Source organism: Microchirus variegatus (genome assembly GCF_963457635.1).
Source record: "Microchirus variegatus genome assembly, chromosome: 9".
In the NCBI taxonomy this organism is placed as follows: Eukaryota; Metazoa; Chordata; class Actinopteri; order Pleuronectiformes; family Soleidae; genus Microchirus; species Microchirus variegatus.
Window position 1 is genome coordinate 3,152,718 of NC_139810.1, and position 23,715 is coordinate 3,176,432.

At 47.4% G+C, this 23,715-nt stretch overlaps 1 protein-coding gene across 1 annotated transcript in view; it reads left to right on the forward strand.

The window, feature by feature from the left end:
• Nucleotides 1–21,966, forward strand: part of plxnb3 (plexin B3) — a gene marked incomplete at its 3' end in the record, with an annotated part of 29,975 nt that extends 8,009 nt beyond the window's left edge. Inside the window, exons 2-39 of the mRNA XM_083895617.1 lie at nucleotides 3,763–4,182; nucleotides 4,296–5,019; nucleotides 5,414–5,593; nucleotides 6,180–6,308; nucleotides 6,386–6,486; nucleotides 6,606–6,738; nucleotides 7,157–7,316; nucleotides 7,578–7,686; nucleotides 7,775–7,883; nucleotides 8,122–8,238; nucleotides 9,276–9,386; nucleotides 9,479–9,569; nucleotides 9,659–9,828; nucleotides 9,938–10,089; nucleotides 10,710–10,815; nucleotides 10,917–11,053; nucleotides 12,009–12,185; nucleotides 12,280–12,445; nucleotides 12,529–12,660; nucleotides 12,782–12,886; nucleotides 13,888–14,049; nucleotides 14,151–14,302; nucleotides 14,408–14,508; nucleotides 14,939–15,156; nucleotides 15,249–15,427; nucleotides 15,699–15,765; nucleotides 16,291–16,437; nucleotides 16,530–16,610; nucleotides 16,691–16,769; nucleotides 16,863–16,966; nucleotides 17,083–17,164; nucleotides 19,661–19,827; nucleotides 19,927–20,087; nucleotides 20,200–20,347; nucleotides 20,458–20,522; nucleotides 20,614–20,689; nucleotides 21,161–21,235; nucleotides 21,862–21,966. Of these exons, the coding sequence (XP_083751743.1) occupies nucleotides 3,779–4,182; nucleotides 4,296–5,019; nucleotides 5,414–5,593; nucleotides 6,180–6,308; nucleotides 6,386–6,486; nucleotides 6,606–6,738; nucleotides 7,157–7,316; nucleotides 7,578–7,686; nucleotides 7,775–7,883; nucleotides 8,122–8,238; nucleotides 9,276–9,386; nucleotides 9,479–9,569; nucleotides 9,659–9,828; nucleotides 9,938–10,089; nucleotides 10,710–10,815; nucleotides 10,917–11,053; nucleotides 12,009–12,185; nucleotides 12,280–12,445; nucleotides 12,529–12,660; nucleotides 12,782–12,886; nucleotides 13,888–14,049; nucleotides 14,151–14,302; nucleotides 14,408–14,508; nucleotides 14,939–15,156; nucleotides 15,249–15,427; nucleotides 15,699–15,765; nucleotides 16,291–16,437; nucleotides 16,530–16,610; nucleotides 16,691–16,769; nucleotides 16,863–16,966; nucleotides 17,083–17,164; nucleotides 19,661–19,827; nucleotides 19,927–20,087; nucleotides 20,200–20,347; nucleotides 20,458–20,522; nucleotides 20,614–20,689; nucleotides 21,161–21,235; nucleotides 21,862–21,966 (5,682 nt within the window). The 5' untranslated portion in view covers nucleotides 3,763–3,778. The remainder of the gene's footprint in view (nucleotides 1–3,762; nucleotides 4,183–4,295; nucleotides 5,020–5,413; nucleotides 5,594–6,179; nucleotides 6,309–6,385; nucleotides 6,487–6,605; nucleotides 6,739–7,156; nucleotides 7,317–7,577; nucleotides 7,687–7,774; nucleotides 7,884–8,121; nucleotides 8,239–9,275; nucleotides 9,387–9,478; nucleotides 9,570–9,658; nucleotides 9,829–9,937; nucleotides 10,090–10,709; nucleotides 10,816–10,916; nucleotides 11,054–12,008; nucleotides 12,186–12,279; nucleotides 12,446–12,528; nucleotides 12,661–12,781; nucleotides 12,887–13,887; nucleotides 14,050–14,150; nucleotides 14,303–14,407; nucleotides 14,509–14,938; nucleotides 15,157–15,248; nucleotides 15,428–15,698; nucleotides 15,766–16,290; nucleotides 16,438–16,529; nucleotides 16,611–16,690; nucleotides 16,770–16,862; nucleotides 16,967–17,082; nucleotides 17,165–19,660; nucleotides 19,828–19,926; nucleotides 20,088–20,199; nucleotides 20,348–20,457; nucleotides 20,523–20,613; nucleotides 20,690–21,160; nucleotides 21,236–21,861) is intronic.
• Between the last annotated feature and the right edge of the window lie 1,749 nt (nucleotides 21,967–23,715).

The window sequence follows — 23,715 nt, forward strand, 5'->3', positions numbered from 1 at the left end:
TGAGAAACAACAGTAGTGAGTCAGTTCACACGGGTCCAAAACCAGTTTTGAATGTGTTCAATCAGCATTCAGTCTCAGGTCACATGACTCAGGTCACATGACTCAGCAAATTGTCGTGGATTTTTTAAAATCAGCATTTAATCCAGATTCCTGCTCCAGCTGGTTTCAAAAGTCCAGACTAGGATCATTTTCCCTCTACATTCATTTCTATGAGAGAATTCTTCACAGTTGTTGTTGCCATGGAAACTCGAAACACTTAGAAAAGGACAAACAACATGTTTACATTTAGGGCCGATTCCAGTTCCAGGTCCAGGTCTGAGTCCAGATCCAGGTTTGAGTCCAGGTCGAGACCTGAGTCCAGATCCAGGTACAGACTTGATTCCAAGTCCAGACCTGAGTCCACGTACAGGTCTGAGTCCAGGTCCAGGTCTGAGTCCAGGTCCAGGTTTGAGTCCAGGTCCAGACCTGAGTCCAGTTCCAGACCTGAGTCCAAGTCCAGGTCTGAGTCCAGGTCCAAGTCCCGACCTGAGTCCAGGTCCAGGTACAGACACGAGTCCAAGTCCAGGTCTGATTCCAGGTCCAGGTCTGAGTCCAGATCCAGGTCCATACCTGAGTCCAGGTCCAGGTCTGAGTCCAGGTCCAGGTCCAGGTCCAGGTCCAGGTCCATACCTGACTGAGTATTCCTGTGGTCAGTCTTTGTTCTGTGGATCTAAAATTCCTCAAAACACAGAGAAAGTAGGGCAAAGTACACACACACACACACACACACACACACACACACACAGAGGAAACAAAGAGAGGAAACACACGCGCGCGCACACACACACACACACACACACACACACACACACACACACACAGCTGTTGTGTTTGTGTGTTTTGTGTGTCTCTTTGAAGACAGAGTGAGAGAGTCAGCAGCAAGCCACAGAGATAATGTGTGTGTGAGCCTGAGGTAAGACAGCCTATAATCATCACCTCCATGAGTTGAAAGCAGTCTGTCCTTCATTTGCATACGAGGGGGGGGGGGGGGGGGGGGCGAGCGAGGAGAGGTCCAATGAGAAAATTAAAAAGAGAGAGAGAGAGAGGAGGTGAAGTACAAACTGCAGCGTTTACTAAAGTAAACTGCAGACACCTGGTTACCATGGTTACCTGCTGCAGGTTCACACACACACACACACACACACACATGACAGGCAATCACAGCAGTGCTTACAGAGAGATGACCTGGTGGGAGGGGGCGGGGTCAAACGGGTCCATGGTCGTCTGTCCGTCACACACACACACACACACACACACACACACACACACACACACACACACACACACACACACACACACACACACAGAGTGGGTGTGGTTCAGTTTTAAGGAGAAACTACTGTACATGTACATGTACATGAAGGGCGAGAGAGGAGGGGGATAGGAGGGGGGAGAGAGAGCGAGGGGGGGGGGCGGGGGGAGGTGGAGGAGGGGGGCGGGGTCTGGTGTGAAGATCAAACATGAATTTTATTTTCTCATTTTCCGTCTCTGAGTTTTTAACGCTCCATCGCCTCCAGCTGTCTCTCTCTCTCTCTCTCTCTCTCTCTCTCTCTCTCTCTCTCTCTCTCTCCCTCTCTATGTCTCTGTCGCTCTCTCTCTTGCTCGTCCTCTCTCTAACCTCTCTCTCTTTCTTCAAACTTTAACTCATTTTACTTTCTGACAACTCTCTCTCTCTCTCTCTCTCTCCAGCTGTATGAATAATAGATGAACCTCTCTCGCCCCCTCTCTCGCCCCCCCCCCCCCCCCGCAGGAAGTTATTACCATACACACTGAGGATGTTCAGTATTTCCATGGAGGTGTGTGTGTGTGTGTGTGTCTCGAGGCCTCTCTAGCTGTTTCCCAGAATGCACTGGTGCAAGTTAAACAGCGAGCGTTCACTCACACACACACACACAGCGGGAGGGAGGGAGGGAGGGTCGAGCGAGCTTGACTTACACAGCAGAGAGAGAAGGAGAGAGAGATGAATAGTGTTTTGTATCAGTGTAACAAAAAAACATCAGTGTGAGTCTTTTGTTCGTAGAGGCTGATGGTTAGAGCTCCACCTGCAGGCCGATGTGCACACTGCAGCCATGTGCACACGCGCCAGAGGAACAATAAAGTTTGATTTGTATGACTGAGGAACAGTGCTCATGACTTTGGTCAGTAGTTCTCCTGGTCCTGGTCTGGAGATGAGTCCAGATCAGAACCCTGAGGTCCTCCTCCTCCTCCTCCTCAGTCTCTGAGGACCAGGAAGTGATGAAGCAGCAGAACGAAGATGCTTCACTCTGTTGTAAAAAAAAAGAAGAAGTAAAAACTAAACAACCCACTAGAGGTTTGAGTCCTTCCACTGTGTTGCCGTGGATACGGTGTGTTGCCATGGCGACGTTACTACAGGCAACTACAGTTTGACCGTCAGATGAAAAGTGTGAATCATGTTTTATTAATAACCAGCGAGAAGAAGCTGAAGCAGCTGCAGGGATCAGGTTTTCATGTTTTCACTCGTTCACTCATCAATTCATGTGATCACCGCTGGAAAAGTATTAGATTATCTTTATGGATCAAACATGTGATCAGCAGTTCATCAGTGATGTCAGTCAAAGTCTGACTGTTGTGAAACTGTTATGAAAAGTCTGAATGTTCTGAAACTGACTTCTGAAAAGTCCAAATGTTGTGAAGAGTGTTACTGTTGTGAAACTGTTGCGAAAAGTCTGACTGTTGTGAAACTGTTGCGAAAAGTCTGACTATTGTGAAGTCTGACTGTTGTGAAAAGTCCAAATGTTGTGAAGAGTCTGAATATTGTGAAACTGTTGTGAAAAGTCTGAATGTTGTGAAGTCAGACTGTTCTGAAACTGTTGTGAAGTCTGATCTCTGAAAAGTCCAAATGTTGTGAAGAGTCTGACTGTTGTGAAAAGTCTTACTGTTGTGAAAAGTCTCACTGTTATGAAAAGTCTGACCATTGTGAAGTCTGACTGTTGTGAAAAGTCCAAATGTGAAGAGTCTGACTGTTGTGAAACTGTTGTGAAAAGTCTGACTGTTGTGAAACTGTTGTGAAAAGTCTGAATGTTGTGAAAATTCAGACTGTTCTGAAACTGTTGGGAAAAGTCTGACTTCTGAAAAGTCCAAATGTTGTGAAGAGTCTGACTGTTGTGAAAAGTCTGAATGTTGTGAAAAGTCTTACTGTTGTGAAAAGTCTGACTGTTGTGAAAAGTCTGATTGTTGTGAAAAGTCTGAATGTTGTGAAAAGTCTGACTATTGTGAAACTGTTGTGAAAAGTCTGAATGTTGTGAAAAGTCAGACTGTTGGGAAACTGTTGTGAAAAGTCTGACTTCTGAAAAGTCCAAATGTTGTGAAAAGTCTGACTTCTGAAAAGTCCAAATGTTGTGAAAAGTCTGACTGTTGTGAAAAGTCTGACCACAGCTCCACCATGCTAGCTACCATTAGCCCAGCACGACCAAATGCATATTGAAACACAATAATTCAGTGTTTGTCAGAGTGTGATGGAGGTCCACTGGTCCAGTGAGGACGACTTCAGCTGCAGATGGACCATCACCCAGGGTTTTAGGTCTAGAAAGAGACAGTGCTGGTTTAGACAGGACTTTGGGTTAAAAGAGAACATAGTTGTGTGTCATCTGCATATGAATGAACCCTCATATGTGAAGATGAAACGGTGCAGGACCATGGACAGCTCCCTGAGGAACCTCACAGGTCTTTAATGTCTCTCTCTCTCTCTCTCTCCTGTCACAGGTAAAGAGGAGCTGCCATGTTGGCCTCCTCCATCCCTCCATCACTCCTCTTCCTCCTCTTCCTCCCTTCCTCCTGCTCTGCTGATGTCACCGCGACCTCTGACCCCTCCATACTAACGGTGAAGCTGGACGGCTCGCCCCTCTCTCACATGCTGCTCGACTCGGAGGCGGGGCGTCTGTATGTGGGTGGAGTCGACCACCTGTACCAGTTGACGCCGGACCTGGAGATGATGTCGCACGTCAGGACCGGCCCTCACCTGGACTCGCCGGACTGCCTGCCGCCAATCATCCCTAAGGACTGCCCCTCAGCCACGCCCACTCACAACCACAACAAGCTGCTACTGATGGAGCCCGGCCAGGGGGCGGAGCCAGGGAGTCTGATCGTCTGTGGTTCACTGTATCAGGGAATCTGTGATAAAAGGTAACTTCACCACGTCATTCTGTTGTTTAAAGGGATAGTTCAGTTTTTTTTTAGAATCTGGCCCAGTGCATGCTGGGAAGCTAACTCTGGTCTTCCGTCCTCGTTGTCCTCAGGAGTCTGTCCAACATCTCTCAGTTCGTCTATCAGACGTCAAACCCCGTGGACACTCAGTACGTCGCCGCCAACGACCCGCGCATCTCCACCGTCGCGGTGGTCATCACCGTCGACAACAGACAGGAAGTGAACGGCGTGCTGCGTCTGATGCTGGTCGGTCGAGGTTACACCAGCAAAGGTCCCGGCGACATCCCGCCAATCACCACGCGGCGTCTGTTCCCGGTGGCGCCGCCTCGCCGGGCGTTCTCTCAGGAGGAGGAGTTAGGGAAACTGGTCGTAGGAAGTTACTCCGAGTACAACAACCACTTTGTCAAGGCCTTCCTCCACGGCGACCACGCCTACTTCCTGTTCTCCAGACGCGACGTGTGGCACAAGAAAGAGTACCGGACGTACGCGTCGCGGCTCTGCACCTCGGACCGCAGCTTCTACTCGTACGTGGAGGTGCCGCTGCTGTGCCGCGGCGGCTACAACCTGGCTCAGGGGGCGTGGCTCGGACACCACGCCGGCGAACCGGCGCTGTTTGTGGTCATGGCGGCGGGACAGGCGTCCACTCCCGTGGCGACAGGTCGGTCGGCGCTGTGCGTGTACGGGATGGCGCGGCTGGACGCCATGCTGCGGCAAGCACAGGAAGTGTGTTACACGGAGGGAGGGCGGGGCCACAGCGGACAGGAAGAGGCCTACATCGAATACGCCGTGTCATCAAAGTGTCTCAAGTTACCAAAGGTAAACGCACACAGGTTCACTTCCTGTTTCCTGTTCAGGGGCAGCGTGACTGCTGAGGACACCTGCTGGTCGGAGGGAGAATTACGAAGAACGTTAGGGCGTTTCCACTGATTTAAAGGGATAGTTCAGATGTTTTTAAAGTCTGACTTACTATATCCTGATATTTACTGAGCATGAGTTTGTTTATTTGTTTTCTGATGACATCACAGATTAGCAGCTGGTATGGAAAGATGCTGCTGACCCTAATAGTGTGTGTTTGTGTGTGTGGATTAAAACTGGGATTTTCAACTGGATTTATCATCACATAGCTGAAGTGACCCACATATGACACACACGCACACACACACACACACACACACACTGACTGGTCTTGCTCTCTCCATTCATCTATAAGGTCTCTCTGCTGGAGTATCCCTGTGGGGGAGAACACACCCCCAGCCCCATTGCCAGCACTGTGCCCCTCCCGGCCACGCCCACCTTCACCTCCACCACCCTGCTGACAGCTGTCACCACGGCAACAGAGGCTGGACACACCATCAGCTTCTTGGGAGATAGAAACGGACAATTACACAAGGTGAACAAGATAGATATGTGTTAAAGGGATAGTTCAGAAGCTAAGTGCCCAGCACTAGTTTTTTTTTTATAAACCACACACTCTCCCACACTAAAGTCCATAGAGAAAATCTGTGATTTTAGCTCGCGGGGACACAGCTGCGTGTGGCCACTTTTTGTAATTTCAAAGTGACAAAATAAGAGATTTGAACTCGATGATGAAGGCAGCAGTAAATCACTCAAAAATAAATCACTGAATTTCTCAATGGACTTTGGTGTGGGAGAGTGAGTGGTTTACAAACTTTAGTTTCCTGTTGGAAAAGTCCGTCTAACAGAGAAGATAAAGACGTGAACGTGTGACATAGATATCGTAGACTTAAAACTGATGGACGTTCCTGTCTTCTGCTGGTTCTCAGCAGCAGGGGGCGCGCACAGCTGACTGTTGTGTGGTGTATGTCAACACAGCTCCACCTGCTGGCAGGACATCACCAAAACAACTGAAATTCACGACTGTGACTCACTGACCGTCTGCAGGAGACGCACAGAAGAGGACACTGAGGACATGTGTCCACCTCTCTTTAACTTGTCCTCCTCCTCCTGTGGTGCAGGTGTTGGTGCGCTCTGATTGGTCAGGTGACCTGTACGGCAGCGTGACCGTGGACAGCGGCAGTCCTGTCAGCGCTGACCTCCTGCTGGACAAAGACCAGGAGCACGTTTATGTCCTGACTAGCAGCAGGGTGAGACACTGATGATGATGATGATGATGGTGATGAAGGTCAGTCACTGACGTGTTGTTTTCCTGTCTGTCCCTCAGTTGTCCAAAGTTCCTGTGTCTTCATGTGAGACACAGAAAGACTGTCAGTCCTGTCTCACTGTCAGAGACCCACACTGTGGCTGGTGTGTCCTGGAGGGAAGGTGAGACTCTGTCCTCTGTCTGTCCTCTGTCTGTCTGTCTGTCTGTCCTCTGTCTGTCTGTCCTGTCTGTCTGTCCTCTATCTGCCTCTGACAGCGTCTCTGTGTCCCTCTTGGTGCAGGTGTTGTCGTAAACATCAGTGTCAGCGCCACCTACAGTCCAACCACTGGCTCTGGAGCTTTGAGCCCACCAATCAGTGTGTGACGGTACAAAGTGTGCAGCCGGCCAATCAGAGCGCAGACGAGCAGACACAGGTACAGACTTCCTGAAATTCAGGAAATGGATCGTTTCCTGAATTTCAAAAATTCATTACAATTATTTCTTAAGAGATTTTCAAATATTTTCACCAGATCCTTGTTCAGGGCGATGCCGACTATTATGATGGTGAATTTCAAGTCATTCCGAGATACTTTTTGTTTTTGAGACTAAAGTCAGCTCTTTGTAAAAGTTCATGAGGGCAAATGGATCATTTCCTGAATTTCAAAAATTAATTAAAATTATTCTTGAAGAGGTTTGCAAATATTTTACACAGATCCTTGTTCAGAGCCATGCCGACTATTATGATGGTAAATTTCAAGTCATTCTGAGATACTTTTTGTTTTTGAGAAGAAAGTCAGCTCACATGTGACCAGCTGTTCACAGACCTGTGATGTCACTGTGTCCGTCTCCAAGGTTACGCTGTCAGTCGTCCAGCTTCCCTCCCTCACTGAGGCGGAGCCTCTGTCCTGTGTCTTTGGACTCCTCCCACCTCAGCCCGCGATTGTCACAGGAACCAGCATCACCTGTCAATCACCTGCACCAGAGCTCCTCCCACCTATGCCTTCAGGAAGTGGTGAGTTCAACTCACATGAGTTTAGATGGCTGTAGTTTTTAGTTTCATTTGTTAAGGGTTTAGTTTTTTAGTCATTGGTTAGTTAGTTTAGTCATGTGTTGATTGGTTAGTTAGTTTAGTCATGTGTTCATTGGTTGGTTAGTTTAGTCATGTGTTCATTGTCGGACATGTATCCTCTCATTTCCTCTGTTCACCACCAGAGGGCGATGCGTCACGCTTGTTTTTCAGGATTCATCACTTCCTGTTTCTCTCTGCTTCCAGATCACATGATCCTGCCCGTGTCGCTGACCTTTGGTCACGTGACCATCGCCACGGGAAACATGACCTTCTACGACTGTGGAGCCGTGAGTCGACTCAACCAGAGCGCCCAGTAAGAAACGAAGACCACGATGAAGATGATGATGATGATGATGATGATAGCAGTCGTATATAGTGATGATATTGATGGTGTCTTCCAGGTGTCTCTCCTGTGTCCTCAGTGTGTGGACATGTCACTGGTGTCCATTGGATCAGCTCTGCACTCACAACCACAGCTGTCCTCACCAACACATCATCCTCAACCAGAGAGTGAGACACTGTCTCTGTCTGTCTGTCTGTCTGTCTGTCTGTCTGTCTGTCTGTCTGTCTGTCTGTGTCTGTCTGTCTCTGTCTGTCTGTCTGTCTATGTCTGTCTGTGTCTATGTCTGTCTGTGTCTGTGTCTGTGTCTGTGTCTGTCTGTCTGTCTGTCTGTCTGCGTCTGTCTGTCTGCGTCTGTCTGTCTGTCTGCGTCTGTCTGTCTCACCATGTCTCCTGTCTTTTCTGCAGGACTCTCCGGGTCCGTCCTCGTGTCCCCTCGTCTTCTCGCTGCTAAGTTCTGCTTTAGTGCCGATGAGCCTGAGCAGCAGTGTGGTGCTGCAGGGACGAAACCTGGACGTGTTCACGGTGAGTCTTAGAGTCTCTGAGTCTTTGAGTATTTGAGTATTTGAGTATTTGAGTATTTGAGTATTTGAGTATTTGAGTATTTGAGTCTCTGAGTCTGAGTGTTTGAGTCTTAGAGTCTCTATTTGAATCTCTGATTCTTTGAGTCTATGAGTCTTTGAGGCTAAAGGCCACATTATACTTCTCCGACTGCGTATGCGTTATGACGGAGACGCCTCGAGCCTTTATACTTCTGCGTCGTGGTGACGGACACGCGCTGCAATTTCCCGCCCGATCAGTAGGGGTCGCTGCGCAAGGTTGTTGTGCTTCTGGCTACAGTGAGCAATGGCGTCGAGAGAGAGAGAGAAAGACTGTTGTTGTTGAAACAGTAGCCGTTTCTCACTTTTCTGTGTGACGGAACGCAGTTTTAAGATCATTTGAGGCGAGAAACTGGCCATTTGGAGTCTAAACATGTGCTGTGTGTGTTAAGATATGACGTATTTATAGTTCGGCAGCGCATTATAGGCGGGGAGGAGCTCCGCCTCTGTGGACGGTCGGGTGCTCACTGTGAGCCGGCACAGAGCAGCTTCGCTCAGCCTGTCCTGAGGACCAATCGCAGCTCTTGCCGTCTCCGTTGTCCCTTGACGGAGTGACGGACACTTAAAAAATATTTCGTGCAGTCGGAGACGACGCAGAGGCTCTTCGACAGGCTCTACGTCGATGCAGAGTCTCTGCGTAACCTACGCAGAGCACTTTACGCAGAAGTATAAATTGGGCTTTAGAGTCTCTGACTGATTCTCTGACTCTCTGAGTATTTGAGTCTCTGAGTATTTGAGTCTTAGAATCTCTGAGTCTTTGAGTCTCTGTCCACATTCAATGAAAAACTAAAGACCACGATAGTCTACGATATCTATGTCCCACGTTCACGTCTTTATCTCACTGTTAGACAGACTTTTCCAACAGGAAACTGAAGTTTGTAAACCACTCACTCTGCCACACCAAAGTCCATAGAGAAAATCAGTGATTTTTATCAGTGTGTGTGTGTGTGTGTGTGTCTACAGGATGAAGCTCAGTACGTTTGTGTCGTGGAAATAAAAGGAGACAAGTTTCACCTGAAAGCTGAAGAAAGAAAACATGACAACACACACACGTTTACCTGCAACTCACACAAGGTAACACCCACACGCGCACACACACACATACGAATACACACATACGAATACACACACCCAGACAACAGCCTCACCTGTGTGTGTGTGTGTAGTTTCAGTCGACCCTCAGTCAGCTTCAGTATTCAGCTCCTGTTTATCTGAGACGAGGAGAACGACGCATCGACACGTCACCTGGTCTCCACCGTAAGACTCTCTCTGTGTGTGTGTGTGTGTGTCTGTGTGTGTGTGTGTGTGTGACACTAATATTTGTGTGTCTGTGTGTGTGTCTTCAGTCCAGCTGTACGACTGCTCTGCCGGCCAATCAGATTGCTCCCAGTGCAGGGCGGTGCCTGAAGAGTACGGCTGTGTGTGGTGTCCAGGAAGCTCCGCCCCCAGTTGTGTTTACAACCAATCGTGTAGCAGCGTACCTGCGGACACGTGCCCGCCCCCGTACATCAGTCAGGTGAGTCTGATCGTCACTCACACTCATGATGATGATGGTGATGATGATGATGATGATGGTGGAACCCGTTGCCATGGAAACGTTTATCGAACTGTCGCTCCTTCTGCAGGTACTTCCTGTCTCTGGTCCTCTGGAGGGCGGAGTCTTGGTGACCATCTCAGGTTCAAATCTGGGGATGAAGTACCAGGATGTGGTGGGCGGAGTCACAGTGGCAGGCGTTCACTGTCCACCGCTGCCTGAAGGTTACCAGATCTCTACCAGGTGACACGCACACACACACACACACACACACACACACACACACACACACACACACACACACACACACACAGACATGCTCACACGCACTCACACGTGCTCACACACACACTCACAGACACATGCACACACACTCACATACACACACTCACACATGTACACATAGACACACTCACACCCACATGCAAACACACTCACATGCACACACACACACATGCTCTCACACACACATGCACACACACACACACTCACATACACACATACACACACTCACACACACATGCTCTCACACATACATGCACACACACACACACACTCGCATGCACACTCACACACACACACACACACTCGCATACACACACTCACACACACGCATGCACACACACACGCAAACAAACTCTCATGCACGCACCCACACATGCACTCACACACATTCACACAAGCAAACTCACACACATGCAAACAAACTCTCTCACACACAAACTATACACTAACTATTCAACTATAACTCTTTCTCTGTGTGTGTGTGTGTGTGTGCGCGTGTGCCTGTGTGTCTGTGTGTGTGTGTGTGTGTGTGTGTGTGTGTGTGTGTGTGTGTGTGTGTGTGTGTGTGTGTGTAACAGGGTTGTGTGTGAGCTGCAGCCCAGTGGAAAACAGAGGAAGGGGAGTGTCCTTGTTGCCGTGGGAACAGGTTCATCTGGAAGATCGACACAGATCTTCACCTATCAGGTGAGAGAGATGAAGGTCACGTGACCTCTGTGTGTTTGTGTGTGTGTTTGTGTCAGTCATGTGATCTGTTGTTTGTTTGTTTGTTTGTTTGTTATCATCAGGACCCTCAGCTCGTGGCTCTGGTTCCTGACAAAGGTCCAGTCTCAGGAGGAACCAGACTGACCATCAGAGGGCGCCACCTGCTGACAGGACAGACCAGTGACCTGCAGGCTTTTCTGGGGACGCAGCCATGTTACATGTAAGTACTGCAAATACTACTACTACTACTACTGCTGCTAAGTCTACTACAGCCATGTTACATGTTAGTACTGCAAATACTACTACTACTACTACTGCTAAGTCTACTTCAGCCATGTTACATGTTAGTACTGCAAATACTACTACTACTACTACTACTACTGCTAAGTCTACTTCAGCCATGTTACATGTTAGTACTGCAAATACTACTACTACTACTACTACTGATACTGCTAAGTCTGCTACAGCCATGTTACATGTTAGTACTGCAAATTATACTACTACTACTGCTAAGTCTACTACAGCCATGTTACATGTTAATACTGCAAATACTACTACTACTGCTACTGCTAAGTCTTCTACAGCCATGTTACGTTAGTACTGCAAATAGTACTACTACTACTGCTAAGTCTACTACAGCCATGTTAATTGTTTGTACTACAAATACTCCTACTACTGCTACTGCTAAGTCTACTACAGCCATGTTACATGTTAGTACTGCAAATATTTCTACTACTACTGCTACTGCTAAGTCTACTATAGTCATGTTACATGTTAGTACTACAAATACTACTACTACTACTACTACTGCTAAGTCTACTTCAGCCATGTTACATGTAAGTACTGCAAATACTACTACTTCTACTACTGCTTAGTCTACTACAGCCATGTTACATGTTAGTACTGCAAATACTACTACTACTGCTAAGTCTACTACAGCCATGTTACATGTTAGTACTGCAAATACTACTACAACTGCTAAGTCTACTACAGCCATGTTACATGTTAGTACTGCAAATAGTACTAGCCTTACAGTACTGTTAATACTTCTCATACTATTACTACATAGTAGTAAGTATATGTACTACAGTATTTCAGTAAATCCTCTCTGTCTCCTTGTCTCCTTGTCTCCTTGTCTCCTTGTTTCCTTGTCTCCTTGTCTCCTTCTTCCTCAGTGTGGAGGAAGTGAGTGACTCTCAGCTGGTGTGTCGGACTGGCTCCAGTCCTCGGGTCGGTGGAGTCTCAGTTCGGGTTTTGTTTGGGAAGGCGGAGCGTAGCATTCCTAACGTTAGCTTCCGTTACCTTGACGACCCCGTCGTCACCGACGCCAAACCGGCCGAGAGTTTCTACGCGTAAGAACCAATCGGTGATCATCGTCCTGTCTGTGTGTGTGTGTGTGTGTGTGAGGCCGACGCCCCTAACGAGGTGCTCACTTCCTGTTTTCAGAGGGGGGCGTGTCATCACCGTGACGGGCAGGAACCTGGACGTCGTGCAGCAGCCGATCATAGCGGTGTGGGTGGAGCCTCTGGACGTGCAGAGGGTGAGACGGAGAAGACGATTGGCTCTGCTGTCGGCCAGACAACAGCTGGTGTTTAACAGCTCCATGACCACGGTGAGACGCACCGTCCAATCAGAGACCAGGAACACAGGGTTTGAATAGCACTTACTCAACCTGTCTGTCTGTCTGTCTCTCAGGTGTCGGAGCGCTGCTCTGTCCTGTCGTCCTCTCAGATGACCTGTCTCACCCCCGCCGTGACGTCTCAGCTCAGAGTGAAGGACGTCTGGTTTCAGTTGGACAACGTCAGAGTCCACTTTGAGTCCATCAAGGTAACCCGTCCGTCACATGACGCTGTGACATCATCAGGAAGTGATCTCTGATGTCAGAACTGGAAACAGGAAGTGGATTACAGTAAGATTAACCCTCTCCGTCCACCTGTCTCTCTCTCAGGGGAAAAGCTTCTCCTACTATCAGAACCCAGAGTTCTTCTCTCTGAATCGAGACGCTCCAGATTCTCCGTATCGTTTCAAACCAGGAGGAGTCATTGCTGTGGAGGTGAATGAATGAATGAATATTTAAAATATTCAAATACAAACATCTGTACGGTGGCCCTGAGGTGCAAAACACAAACGCAAATCAAAAAACACCAGCGCAAATCAAAAACACAAAAACATTAACTCAAAACGGAAACACAAATCACACAACGCAAAAGCAGAAAACACGAAAATATTAACTCACAACGCAAACATAAAAGCAGAAAACACAAAAACATTAACTCGAAACACAAACACAAAAGCAGAAAACACAAAAACATTAACTCACAACACAAACACAAATCACACAACGCAAACACAAATGCAGAAAACACAAAAACATTAACTCACAACGCAAACACAAATCACACAATGCAAACACAAAAGCAGAAAACAAAAACATTAACTCAAAACACAAACACAAAAGCAGAAAACACAAAAACATTAACTCACAACACAAACACAAATCACACAACGCAAACACAAAAGCAGAAAACACAAAAACATTAACTCACAACGCAAACACAAATCACACAATGCAAACACAAAAGCAGAAAACACAAAAACATTAACTCACAACGCAAATACAAATCACACAACGCAAACACAAAAGCAGAAAACACAAAGACATTAACTCACTTTAGCTCACTTGGTAGAGCTGCCGTTCCATGTAGAAGTGCACACTACAGATAGCCCCAGTTTGAATCCCGCCCCAAGCAGAAAACACTAACACAAAAGCATTTAACACAACATTATCTCACAACGGAAACGCAAATCATAAAACATAAACAAAAAAGCAGACAACACAACAGAAATGCATGTCAAAAAACGGAAACGCAACTCAAAAAACAACAACGAAAAACGTTGTTTCCCGCGATCGACCAGTGTCGTCGCTCATTGCACAGTCTGTGTTTTTTGCCCTTTCAAATTAAAGCCCTCCATGGTTCAGCCGTAAAGGTTTTGATTGGATTGTGTCAGTCCTGGAGTCCACTGACGTCTGTCCTCTGTGTGTCTGTGTCTCAGGGACAGGACCTGACCAGGGCCATGTCCAGACAGGAAGTGACGGCTCGCCTCGGAGACCAGGCGTGTGACGTGAAGACGCTGGACAACACCCATCTGTACTGTGAACCTCCAGAGAGACAACCTCAGAGTGTGGACGACAGCAGCGAGCTGCCCAGCCTCAAGGTAATGCTGCAGTTCACCTGTTCACCACAGGGGTGTGCTGTGGTTCAGCGCTGAATCAGGTTCATGTTATATCTGTGTGTGTGTGTGTGTGTGTGTGTCAGGTGTTCCTGGGGAACCTGCAGGTGGACCTGGGTCTGGTTCAGTACGACAGTGACTCTCTTCTGTCTCCCGTCCCATTGGCTGCTCAGATCAGTTTGGGGGCGGGAGCAGCGGTGATCATCCTGTCAGTGCTGGTCGTCATCCTTATGTACAGGTCTGTACCTGTCTGTGCCTGTCACTGCTAACGGCTAAGCTAACAGATAAGCTAACAGATGAGATAAACAAACCTGTGTGTGTGTGTGTCTGTGTGTGTGTGTAGGAGGAAGAGTAAACAGGCTCTCAGAGATTATAAGAAGGTTTTGCTCCAGTTGGAAACTTTGGAAATCAACGTGGGAGATCAGTGTCGCAAAGAATTCACAGGTACACACACACACACACACACACTAACAAACACAGACACACACACTGACTTAAACACACACACACACCGACTTAAACACACACACACACACACACACACACACACACTGACAAACACACACTCAGATACAAACAGACACTCTGACTTAAACACACTGACATAAACACACACACACACTGACTTAAGCACACACACACACCGACTTAAACACACACACACACACACTGACATAAACACACACACACACTGACTTAAACACACAAACACACTCTGACATAAACACAAACACACACACACTGACACACACACACTCTGACATAAACACAAACACACACACACTGACACACACACACTCTGACATAAACACAAACACACACACACTGACATAAACACAAACACACACAGCTGTATCTTCTTCTTCTTCTTCAGACCTGATGACAGAGATGATGGACCTGAGCAGTGATGTAGGAGGACCAGGGCTCCCCCTGCTGGACTACAGGACATATGCAGAGAGAGTCTTCTTCCCCGGGCAGCAGATGGCGATGTTGAGTCGACAGCTGGACCTGCCAGAGTCCAGGAGGTCGACTGTGGAGCAGGGTCTGCAGCAGCTCAACAACCTGCTCAACAACAGACTCTTCCTGACCCGCGTGAGTAGGTCTCAGGACCTGGAACCTGGTCTCTGGTGTGTGTGTGTGGACCTGGTCTGTGGTCTGACCTGGTCTCTGGTTGTGTGTCTCAGTTCATCCACACCCTGGAGGCTCAGCAGGGTTTCTCTCAGAGGGATCGTGGTTACGTGGCCAGTCTTCTGACCTTGGCTCTCCACGACAAACTAGAGTACTTCACTGAGGTCATGAAGAATCTGCTCCAGGACCTGGTCCAGCAGTACGTCGTCAAGAACCCCAAACTCATGCTGCGCAGGTGTGTAGTCTCCATAGTAACCACATGTCCTCCTGTAGGACATGTCTCCATGGTAACCACATGTCCTCCTGTAGGACATGTCTCCATGGTAACCACAGGTCCTCCTGTAGGACATGTCTCCATGGTAACCACAGGTCCTCCTGTAGGACATGTCTCCAATGGTAACCACAGGTCCTCCTGTAGGACATGTCTCCATGGTAACCACAGGTCGTTCAGGTTTAACTCTGTGTCCTAACCTGTCTGTCTCTCTGTCCTCCTGTCTGTCTTTCAGGACAGAGACAGTCGTAGAGAAGATGTTGACCAACTGGATGTCCATCTGCCTTTACTCCTTCCTCAAGGTAAACACCTGTCTCTCTCTCTCTGACCTGTCCTGTCTCTCTGACCTGTCTCTCTCTCTCTCACCTGTCTCTCTCTCTCTGACCTGTCCTGTCTCTCTGACCTGTCTCTCTCTCTCTCACCTGTCTCTCTCTCTCTGACCTGTCTCTCTCTCTCTGACCTGTCCTGTCTCTCTGACCTGTCTCTCTCTCTGACCTGTCTCACTCACCTGTCTCACTCTCTGACCTGTCCTGTCTCTCTCTCTCTGACCTGTCCTCTCTCTCACCTGTCTCTCTGACCTGTCTTTGTCTCTCGCCTGTCTCTGTCTCTCTGACCTGTCCTGTCTCTCTCACTCACCTGTCTCTCTCTCTGACCTGTCCTGTCTCTCTCTTTCTGACCTGTCCTCTCTCTCTCACCTGTCTCTCTCTGACCTGTCTTTGTCTCTCGCCTGTCTCTGTCTCTCTGACCTGTCCTGTCTCTCTCACCTGTCTCACTGACCTGTCTGTCTCTCTGACCTGTCCTGTCTCACTGACCTGTCTGTCTCTCAGGAGGTGGCGGGTGAGCCTCTCTTCGTCCTCTACAGAGCTATAAAGTATCAGGTGGACAAAGGTCCAGTGGACGCCATCACAGGAAAAGCCAAACGGACGCTGAACGACAGTCACCTGCTGCGAGACGACCTGGACTACAGCGCCATGGTAACCACGGCAACACACTGGGACTAAGACAGAGACGGAAGCGGTAGACCTGAACCTGTCTCTCTCTCTGTGTACCTGTCTCTCTCTCACAGACGCTGACAGTCCTGGTGAAGAACGGCGTTGAGGTCCAGCCTTGTCCCGTCAAAGTCCTGGACATCGACACCATCACACAGGTGAGGACACAGAGAGAGAGACAGGTATCTGTCTGTCCACCTGTCCCCTGTCTCCCTCTCATCTGCCTGTCTGTCTGCAGGTTAAAGATAAGATCCTGGACCAGGTCTACAGAGGCGCCCCCTTCTCTCAGAGACCAGCAGCCGACAGTCTGGACCTGGGTACGTTCCCCTGTCTTTCTGTCTCACCTGTCTCACTCTCTCTGTGTCTCACTCTGTCTCACCTGTGTGTGTGTGTGTGTGTGTGATTGACAGAGTGGCGTTCAGGTCAGGCGGGTCACCTGACCCTGTCAGACGATGATGTCACAGCGGTGGTTCAGGGTCGCTGGAAACGAATCAACACGCTGCAGCACTACAAGGTAACCACAAGCTCCTCCCACAGCCTCAGCTCCGCCCACCATCAACCCCTCAAGTGACATATGCGTTTGCCCCGCCCCCTTTCTTCCTGTTTCCTCCTCTCCTCTGTGTTCATCAGGTTCCGGACGGAGCAACAGTCGCTCTGATCCCTCGCTCCCAGAGTTCAGGAGGAATCAACCAGGTGTTCCAGACCGGAGAGAGTAAGAACCAGAACCAGAACACACTGAGACACAACCAGAACACAGACAGAACCAGAACACAGACAGAACCAGAACACACTGAGACAGAACCAGAACACAGACAGAACCAGAACACACTGAGCAAGAACCAGAACACACTGAGACAGAACCAGAACACACTGAGACAGAACCAGAACACACTGAGACGGAACCAGAACACACTTAGACGGAACCAGAACACACTGAGACAGAACCAGAACACACTGAGCAAGAACCAGAACACACTGAGACAGAACCAGAACACACTGAGTCGGAACCAGAACACACTTAGACGGAACCAGAACACACTGAGACGGAACCAGAACACACTGAGACGGAACCAGAACACACTGAGTCGGAACCAGAACACTGAGACAGAACCAGAACACACTTAGACGGAACCAGAACACACTTAGACGGAACCAGAACACACTGAGACGGAACCAGAACACACTGAGACGGAACCAGAACACACTGAGACACAACCTGAAAACTGAGCAAGAATCAGAACACACTGAGACAGAACCAAAGCACATTGAGACACAACAAGAACACACTGAGACGGAACCAGGGGCCTCATTTATAAACGTTGCGTATGCACAAAAGAAGGCGTACGCCACTCTCTACGCAAACCATGGGATTTATAAAAAGAGAACTTGACGGGAAAATGTGCGGTCCTCCACGCCAACTCTGACCCATGCGTACGCACATACCTGGGGTAAAGCGAAACTGCGCCACTGATGGCAGAAGAAAGAAACGGGAGAAATGTGTGAAACTGATCGTGTAAAATAAATTATAAGTTATATTACCTCTCATATATGAACAGTTTATTTGCAAGAAATGGATAAAAACAATTACATTTCTACAATGAACAAACAAACAAACTCCCTGGAGTGCACACGGGAAACCTATGATTTAGGACAATAGTAAGACAACAGTAGGGCAAATTATGTATTCACTGATATCAGGGTAATTCTAACACGTGTAGCAGATACCTAATCGATGGGCATATAAAGGCAGGTACTCACAATGCGTCATGGCGCACAATGCTTTGGCACTGTTGGAGGATGTGGCAAACGGAAGGATACGGAGGGAGCGGAACTTCCGAGACGAGCTAGATCCACTGGCCAACAGTGATGAGTGGCTGATGAGCCGTTTCCGACTCCCACGAGCTTCCTCTTGGATCTGTGTGCGGCATTGGGCCCATCCTTAGAGAGGAGCACCCGCAGAAACCACGCTGTGCCAGTCCCGCTCTAAGTGCTCACAACACTCGGGTTTCTGGCGGCAGGTGTTGTGCCAATGTAGGTATCCCCGACAGAAAGTGTTTACCCTGGCCACGGAGGCGGAGAAACAGTGGTGCGCTTGCTTTCACCAAAGTAAATTAAAACTAAAAATCGCATTGTTTAATGATTTATTTTATGTATACTTCACATACTAGTCTATAACCTCTGGTATTATGAACAGCTTTCTTCTATTCTAGCCGAAAATATGGGGACAGCTAAACAGTCTGAAATAATGTGTTTCCCCCATATCTTTGCCAGACGTTATAGAGTAGTATGTGAAGTATACATAAAATAAATCATTAAACAATGCAATTGTTTTAATTTACTTGGGTGAAAGCAAGCGCACCACTGTTTCTCCGCCTCCGCGGCAACACTTTCTGTCGGGGATACCTACATTGGCGCGACACCTGCATGGGTGTCCCCCTAAACCTCCGTCACCTCTCCACTCAGGAGGGATTCCCCGATGATCCCCGCCAGTGTTTCATCCAGCGGGGTGAGCTCCGGTTGGCCTGTTCCTCGCCCGTGGCACAGACGCTCTGCCTGTGTGACTCCAGGCGCTTTTTTGCGTCTACTTTAATGTCTGATCACTTTTTTTTCACCTCGGCCACTCTCCGACCTTCTGAGGAAACAGCATTGACATAATCCGCCACATGCTGTACTCTAGAACACCAAACAATAAAGCCTTCCTCTTCTCCACCTCCCCGACAAGTACTTCCACCTCGTGAAATTACGTTATTTGGCCTTTCTCTCCGATTTCTGCATGATTTCAGTCATGAATCAATATTTATGAGGGGCGTTTCTCTGAATATTTATCGGCAAATATGGGCGTGGTATGACCCGCAAACAGGTGCGCCACATTTAGAGTGGATTGTGATTTATAAAGGGAAATCGGCGTAGGACGTGCGTGCGCACTGTTTTATAAATCAGGATATTTTTGTGCGTAAGCACTTTCTGTGCTTCGTGCGTACGCCAATTTTGACGTCGGTCCTACGCACAGTTTTATAAATGAGGCCCCTGAACACACTGAGACAGAACCAGAACACACTGAGACACAACAAGAACACACTGAGACGGAACCAGAACACACTGAGACAGTACCAGCATACTTAGAGACCAATAAAACAGTACATTTTGACAGTCTGTATGATTGATGGACTGGAATGTGTGTGTGTGTGTGCGTGTGTGGTTGCCATAGAAACACCGATGTTAGAGGGTGAGGAGGACGAGGGTCTGCGTCTGTGGCACCTGGTGAAGAGCAGTGAAGATCCAGAGATACCAAAACATCGCAAGAGCAGCATGAGGGAGAGAGAGAGAGCCAAGGCCATACCTGAGATTTACCTGACCAGACTGCTGTCCATGAAGGTAAGACACACACACACACACACACACACACCTGAGCAGACTGCTGTCCATGTACAGTATACCAAAGTAGGACCTGTCTCTCTCTGTGTCTATGTTCAGGGGACACTGCAGAAGTTCGTGGACGACGTCTTCGTGGCGATCCTCAGTACGAAGCGTTCTCCTCCGATCGCCGTCAGGTTCTTCTTTGACTTCCTGGACGACATGGCGGAGAAACACGGCATCGACGACCCAGAGACCGTCCACATCTGGAAGACCAACAGGTGAGACACAGTCTGACTGTGAGTCTGTCACCGTCTCACCTGTCTGTCCGTCTGTCTCTCTCTGACCTGTCTGTCTGCCTGTCTGTGTGTGTGTGTGTGTGTGCGTCTCCAGTCTCCCTCTCAGGTTCTGGGTCAACATCCTGAAGAACCCTCAGTTTGTTCTGGACGTTCAGGTGACGGACAGCATCGACGCCGTCCTGTCCGTCATCGCTCAGACCTTCATCGACTCCTGCACCACGTCTGAGCACAAAGTGGGACGGGTATGACCTGTCTGTCTGTCTGTCTGTCTGACTGTCTGTGTGTCTGTCTGTGTGTCTGTCTCTCTGTCTGTCCTCACATGTGACCTCACTCTATCCTTCTGACCAATCAGGACTCTCCAGTCAACAAACTGCTGTACGCCCGAGAGATCCCCCGATACAAGCAGATGGTGGAGAGGTGAGACTCACACCTGGTTACCATGGAAACACGATGCTCTCTGTTGTGCAGTTACCATAGAAACCCTGTATGTGTATGTGTGTGTGTGCAGGTATTACAGCGACATCCACAGTGCTGCGTCTGGATGTTACCAGGAGATGAATTCTACTCTGACTGAGCTGTCCGGGGTCAGTGAACACACACACACACACACACACACACACACACACAGGACCGGGTAAAAGAGCTGACATAGTGAGGACCAGCATTTCCACTTTCGAAATCAACACAATTACAAATATCTACATCATGAATGACATCTATAAAGAACTACTGGGTGCAGTATCACAAAATGTCTGCAGGTGGAGCCTTAGACCAAAAAGGGCTGGAAAACGGGCTTTTGTACCAAATTGGGGAGCTCTTTTAAAAACAGAGTATAGCATATTCACAACCTAAGGAAGTGATTTCAATGAAAACAAAGTGAGGACCGGCCAAAATGTCCTCACTTCGTAAAAATGACCTCACTTTGTTGGTTAAAAACCCCTCACTGGTCCTCAGTAGGCCACAAGTATAAGAACACACACACACACACACACACACACACACACACACACAGCAACAACATAAACAGGAAGTTCTTTTGTGTGTTTGTGTTTCAGAGTTTTGCATCAGAGATGAACAACTTTGTTGCTCTACATGAGCTGTACAAGTACATCAACAAGTACTACGACCAGGTAACACACACACACACACACACACATACACAGAAAATCTACGTTTGAAATGTGTAAACCACTCACTCTCCCACACCAAAGTCCATAGAGAAAATCAGTGATTTTAAAGGTGCCATATGTAAGAATGTGGCCAAAAACAGTTACTACGTTCAAATTCAAAACACCGAGGTCTTTAAGGTTTCGTTTTCTGACGTAACTGGCAACCCGTGGTTGCTCGGCTGCTGAGACTCTACTGACTGCAATGATTGGTAGACGGCGGTAGGTGGCGCCACATGCCAAAACATGATTTAAAAACATAAATGTGATTTGCGGTCTGCAAAATATTGTTTTTTAATATATAATATAACAATAAAAATAACAATATGTTGTCTGTACTGTTGTTGTTGGTGAGTTCAGTTTGTTATAAAAACATTATTCCTGAGTCTCTGTGACATATTAGGAGGATTTTATGGCCAGTTGATTTAGATTTATTACATAATGCACCTTTAACATCATAGCACACAGGAGGTGTGGTTTATAAACTTCAGTTTCCTGTTGTTAAAGTCTGTCTAAGTGAGATAAAGACGTGAACGTGTTCTTAAAGACATCGTAGTCTTTTGGCTCAGTGTTGTCTCTCTGTCTCTCAGATCATCATGTCTCTGGACGAGGACAGCTCAGGACAGAAGATGCAGTTGGCCTATCGGCTGCAGCAGGTTGCTGCTCTGGTGGAGAACAAGGTCACTGACCTCTGATGACCTTTGGCCTCTGATGACCTTTGACACTGAAGTGGGAAATCACTGGACTCTTTTTAACTTTGTGTTGTCTTCCTGTGTGTGTGTGCGTGTGTTTGTGTGTGTGTGTTATACAGCAGCCAAACAGTCTCTGACTGAATAACTTAGTTAACCCAAACCTAAACTTTAGTTAACCTGAACTAAACCAAACCTGAACATGTCCAGTCTGTGATGTAAGCGACAATCTAACCAATCAGATCAGGGAACATCGTCTTCTGCTGCCTTTGCACTACATTTCCCAGAGTTCCCTGCTGTGTCTGTACACAGTCACCAAGCACAATGTTGAGAGTTTTTACTTATCATGTGTATTGATTGATTATTGATCTGCTGGAGGTTTTTTTTTTTTTTTGTAACTGACTATTATAATTTTGCCTTTTCTACTGAAACCAGCATCATCACAACATGTAAGGATGAAGTGATGACTAATAATAATAATAATAATAGTAATAATGAGACCTCCCGCTGACCTTTGACCTCTGTGGGGCGTTCACTGAATCAGGGAGTTTTTGTAAATTTGACCCTCAGTCTGACTCCACTTTCTGGTCGTGACCTCTGACCTCAGGACACCGCCCACTCCGGATCCCAGTCTTCCTCACGTCCATGTCGAGTCTAGATTGATTTCACATGGTTCTCAGGTTTAGATCACGTAAACCTGATTTTTTTTTTTTTTTAATTGTTGTGGTTTAAATTGAGCCTGAATGATCGAGGCGATCGACCTGATCAATAATCAAATAAATAAACCACTCATATTAAAGGTGAAGAACAGAAAGTCGAGCAGAAACTAGAATCAGACTGAAAGTTAAACGTTAAAGTCAAACCTGCTGAAACGATAAAAAACAATCCAAACAATCCGAATTCTGGGATTTATACTGTGTGTGTGTGTGTGTGTGTGTGTGTGTGTGAGTGTGAGTGTGTGCGCGTGTGACACTAACTTATTGTATGTACATACCACAAGTCCTATTTATACCTATTTATCCCGGCTGTGCCTTCACTCTCGCAGCTAGGTGGCACTGTCTGTCTGTTCTGACAGCATCCTTTTTTTTTTTTCTTTTTTTTTTTTTTAAATCATGTGTCCTGGTGCATTGTGGGAAGAAATTAATTGCAATGTTTAACTTTTATTGGATCAGGGAAGGAAACTAACCAACTCACAATGTTCATGTACAAATGCCCCACAAACCCCAGTCTAACAGCAGGTGTGTGCTAGCAAAAAGCTAGCGTAGCATACACCCTTTTTACAGACAGGCAGCTAAAATAAATTATAGCACATTACACACCAGCTAGCATAACACTACACAACAACCAGCTAGCATAACACTGCACAACAAACAACTACCATAACCCTACATTTCATTACACAACTAGCTAGCTTAACACTACACTATATGAGAGAACTACCAGCTAGCATTAGCATAACAACGTTCCACTTTATAACAGTGAGTGAGACACAACCGTGGTATTAACTGACAGTTTTCGTGTTTGTGACGTCAACAACGACCTGTCAAATCCAGAGAAAAATAGAAGCTAATATCTTTTATCATCTACGACTGTGTAAACACCTGTACAGCTACATTATATCACATATGCTACTTTTATTTAAAAGTAGCCGTTCTGAAGCTAACACTTTAAATTAGCTCTTCTGAAGCGTCAGTCATAATTGTGAGATACTAACTCAAAATTTTAAGCTAATATCCCACAATTATGAAATGCCGT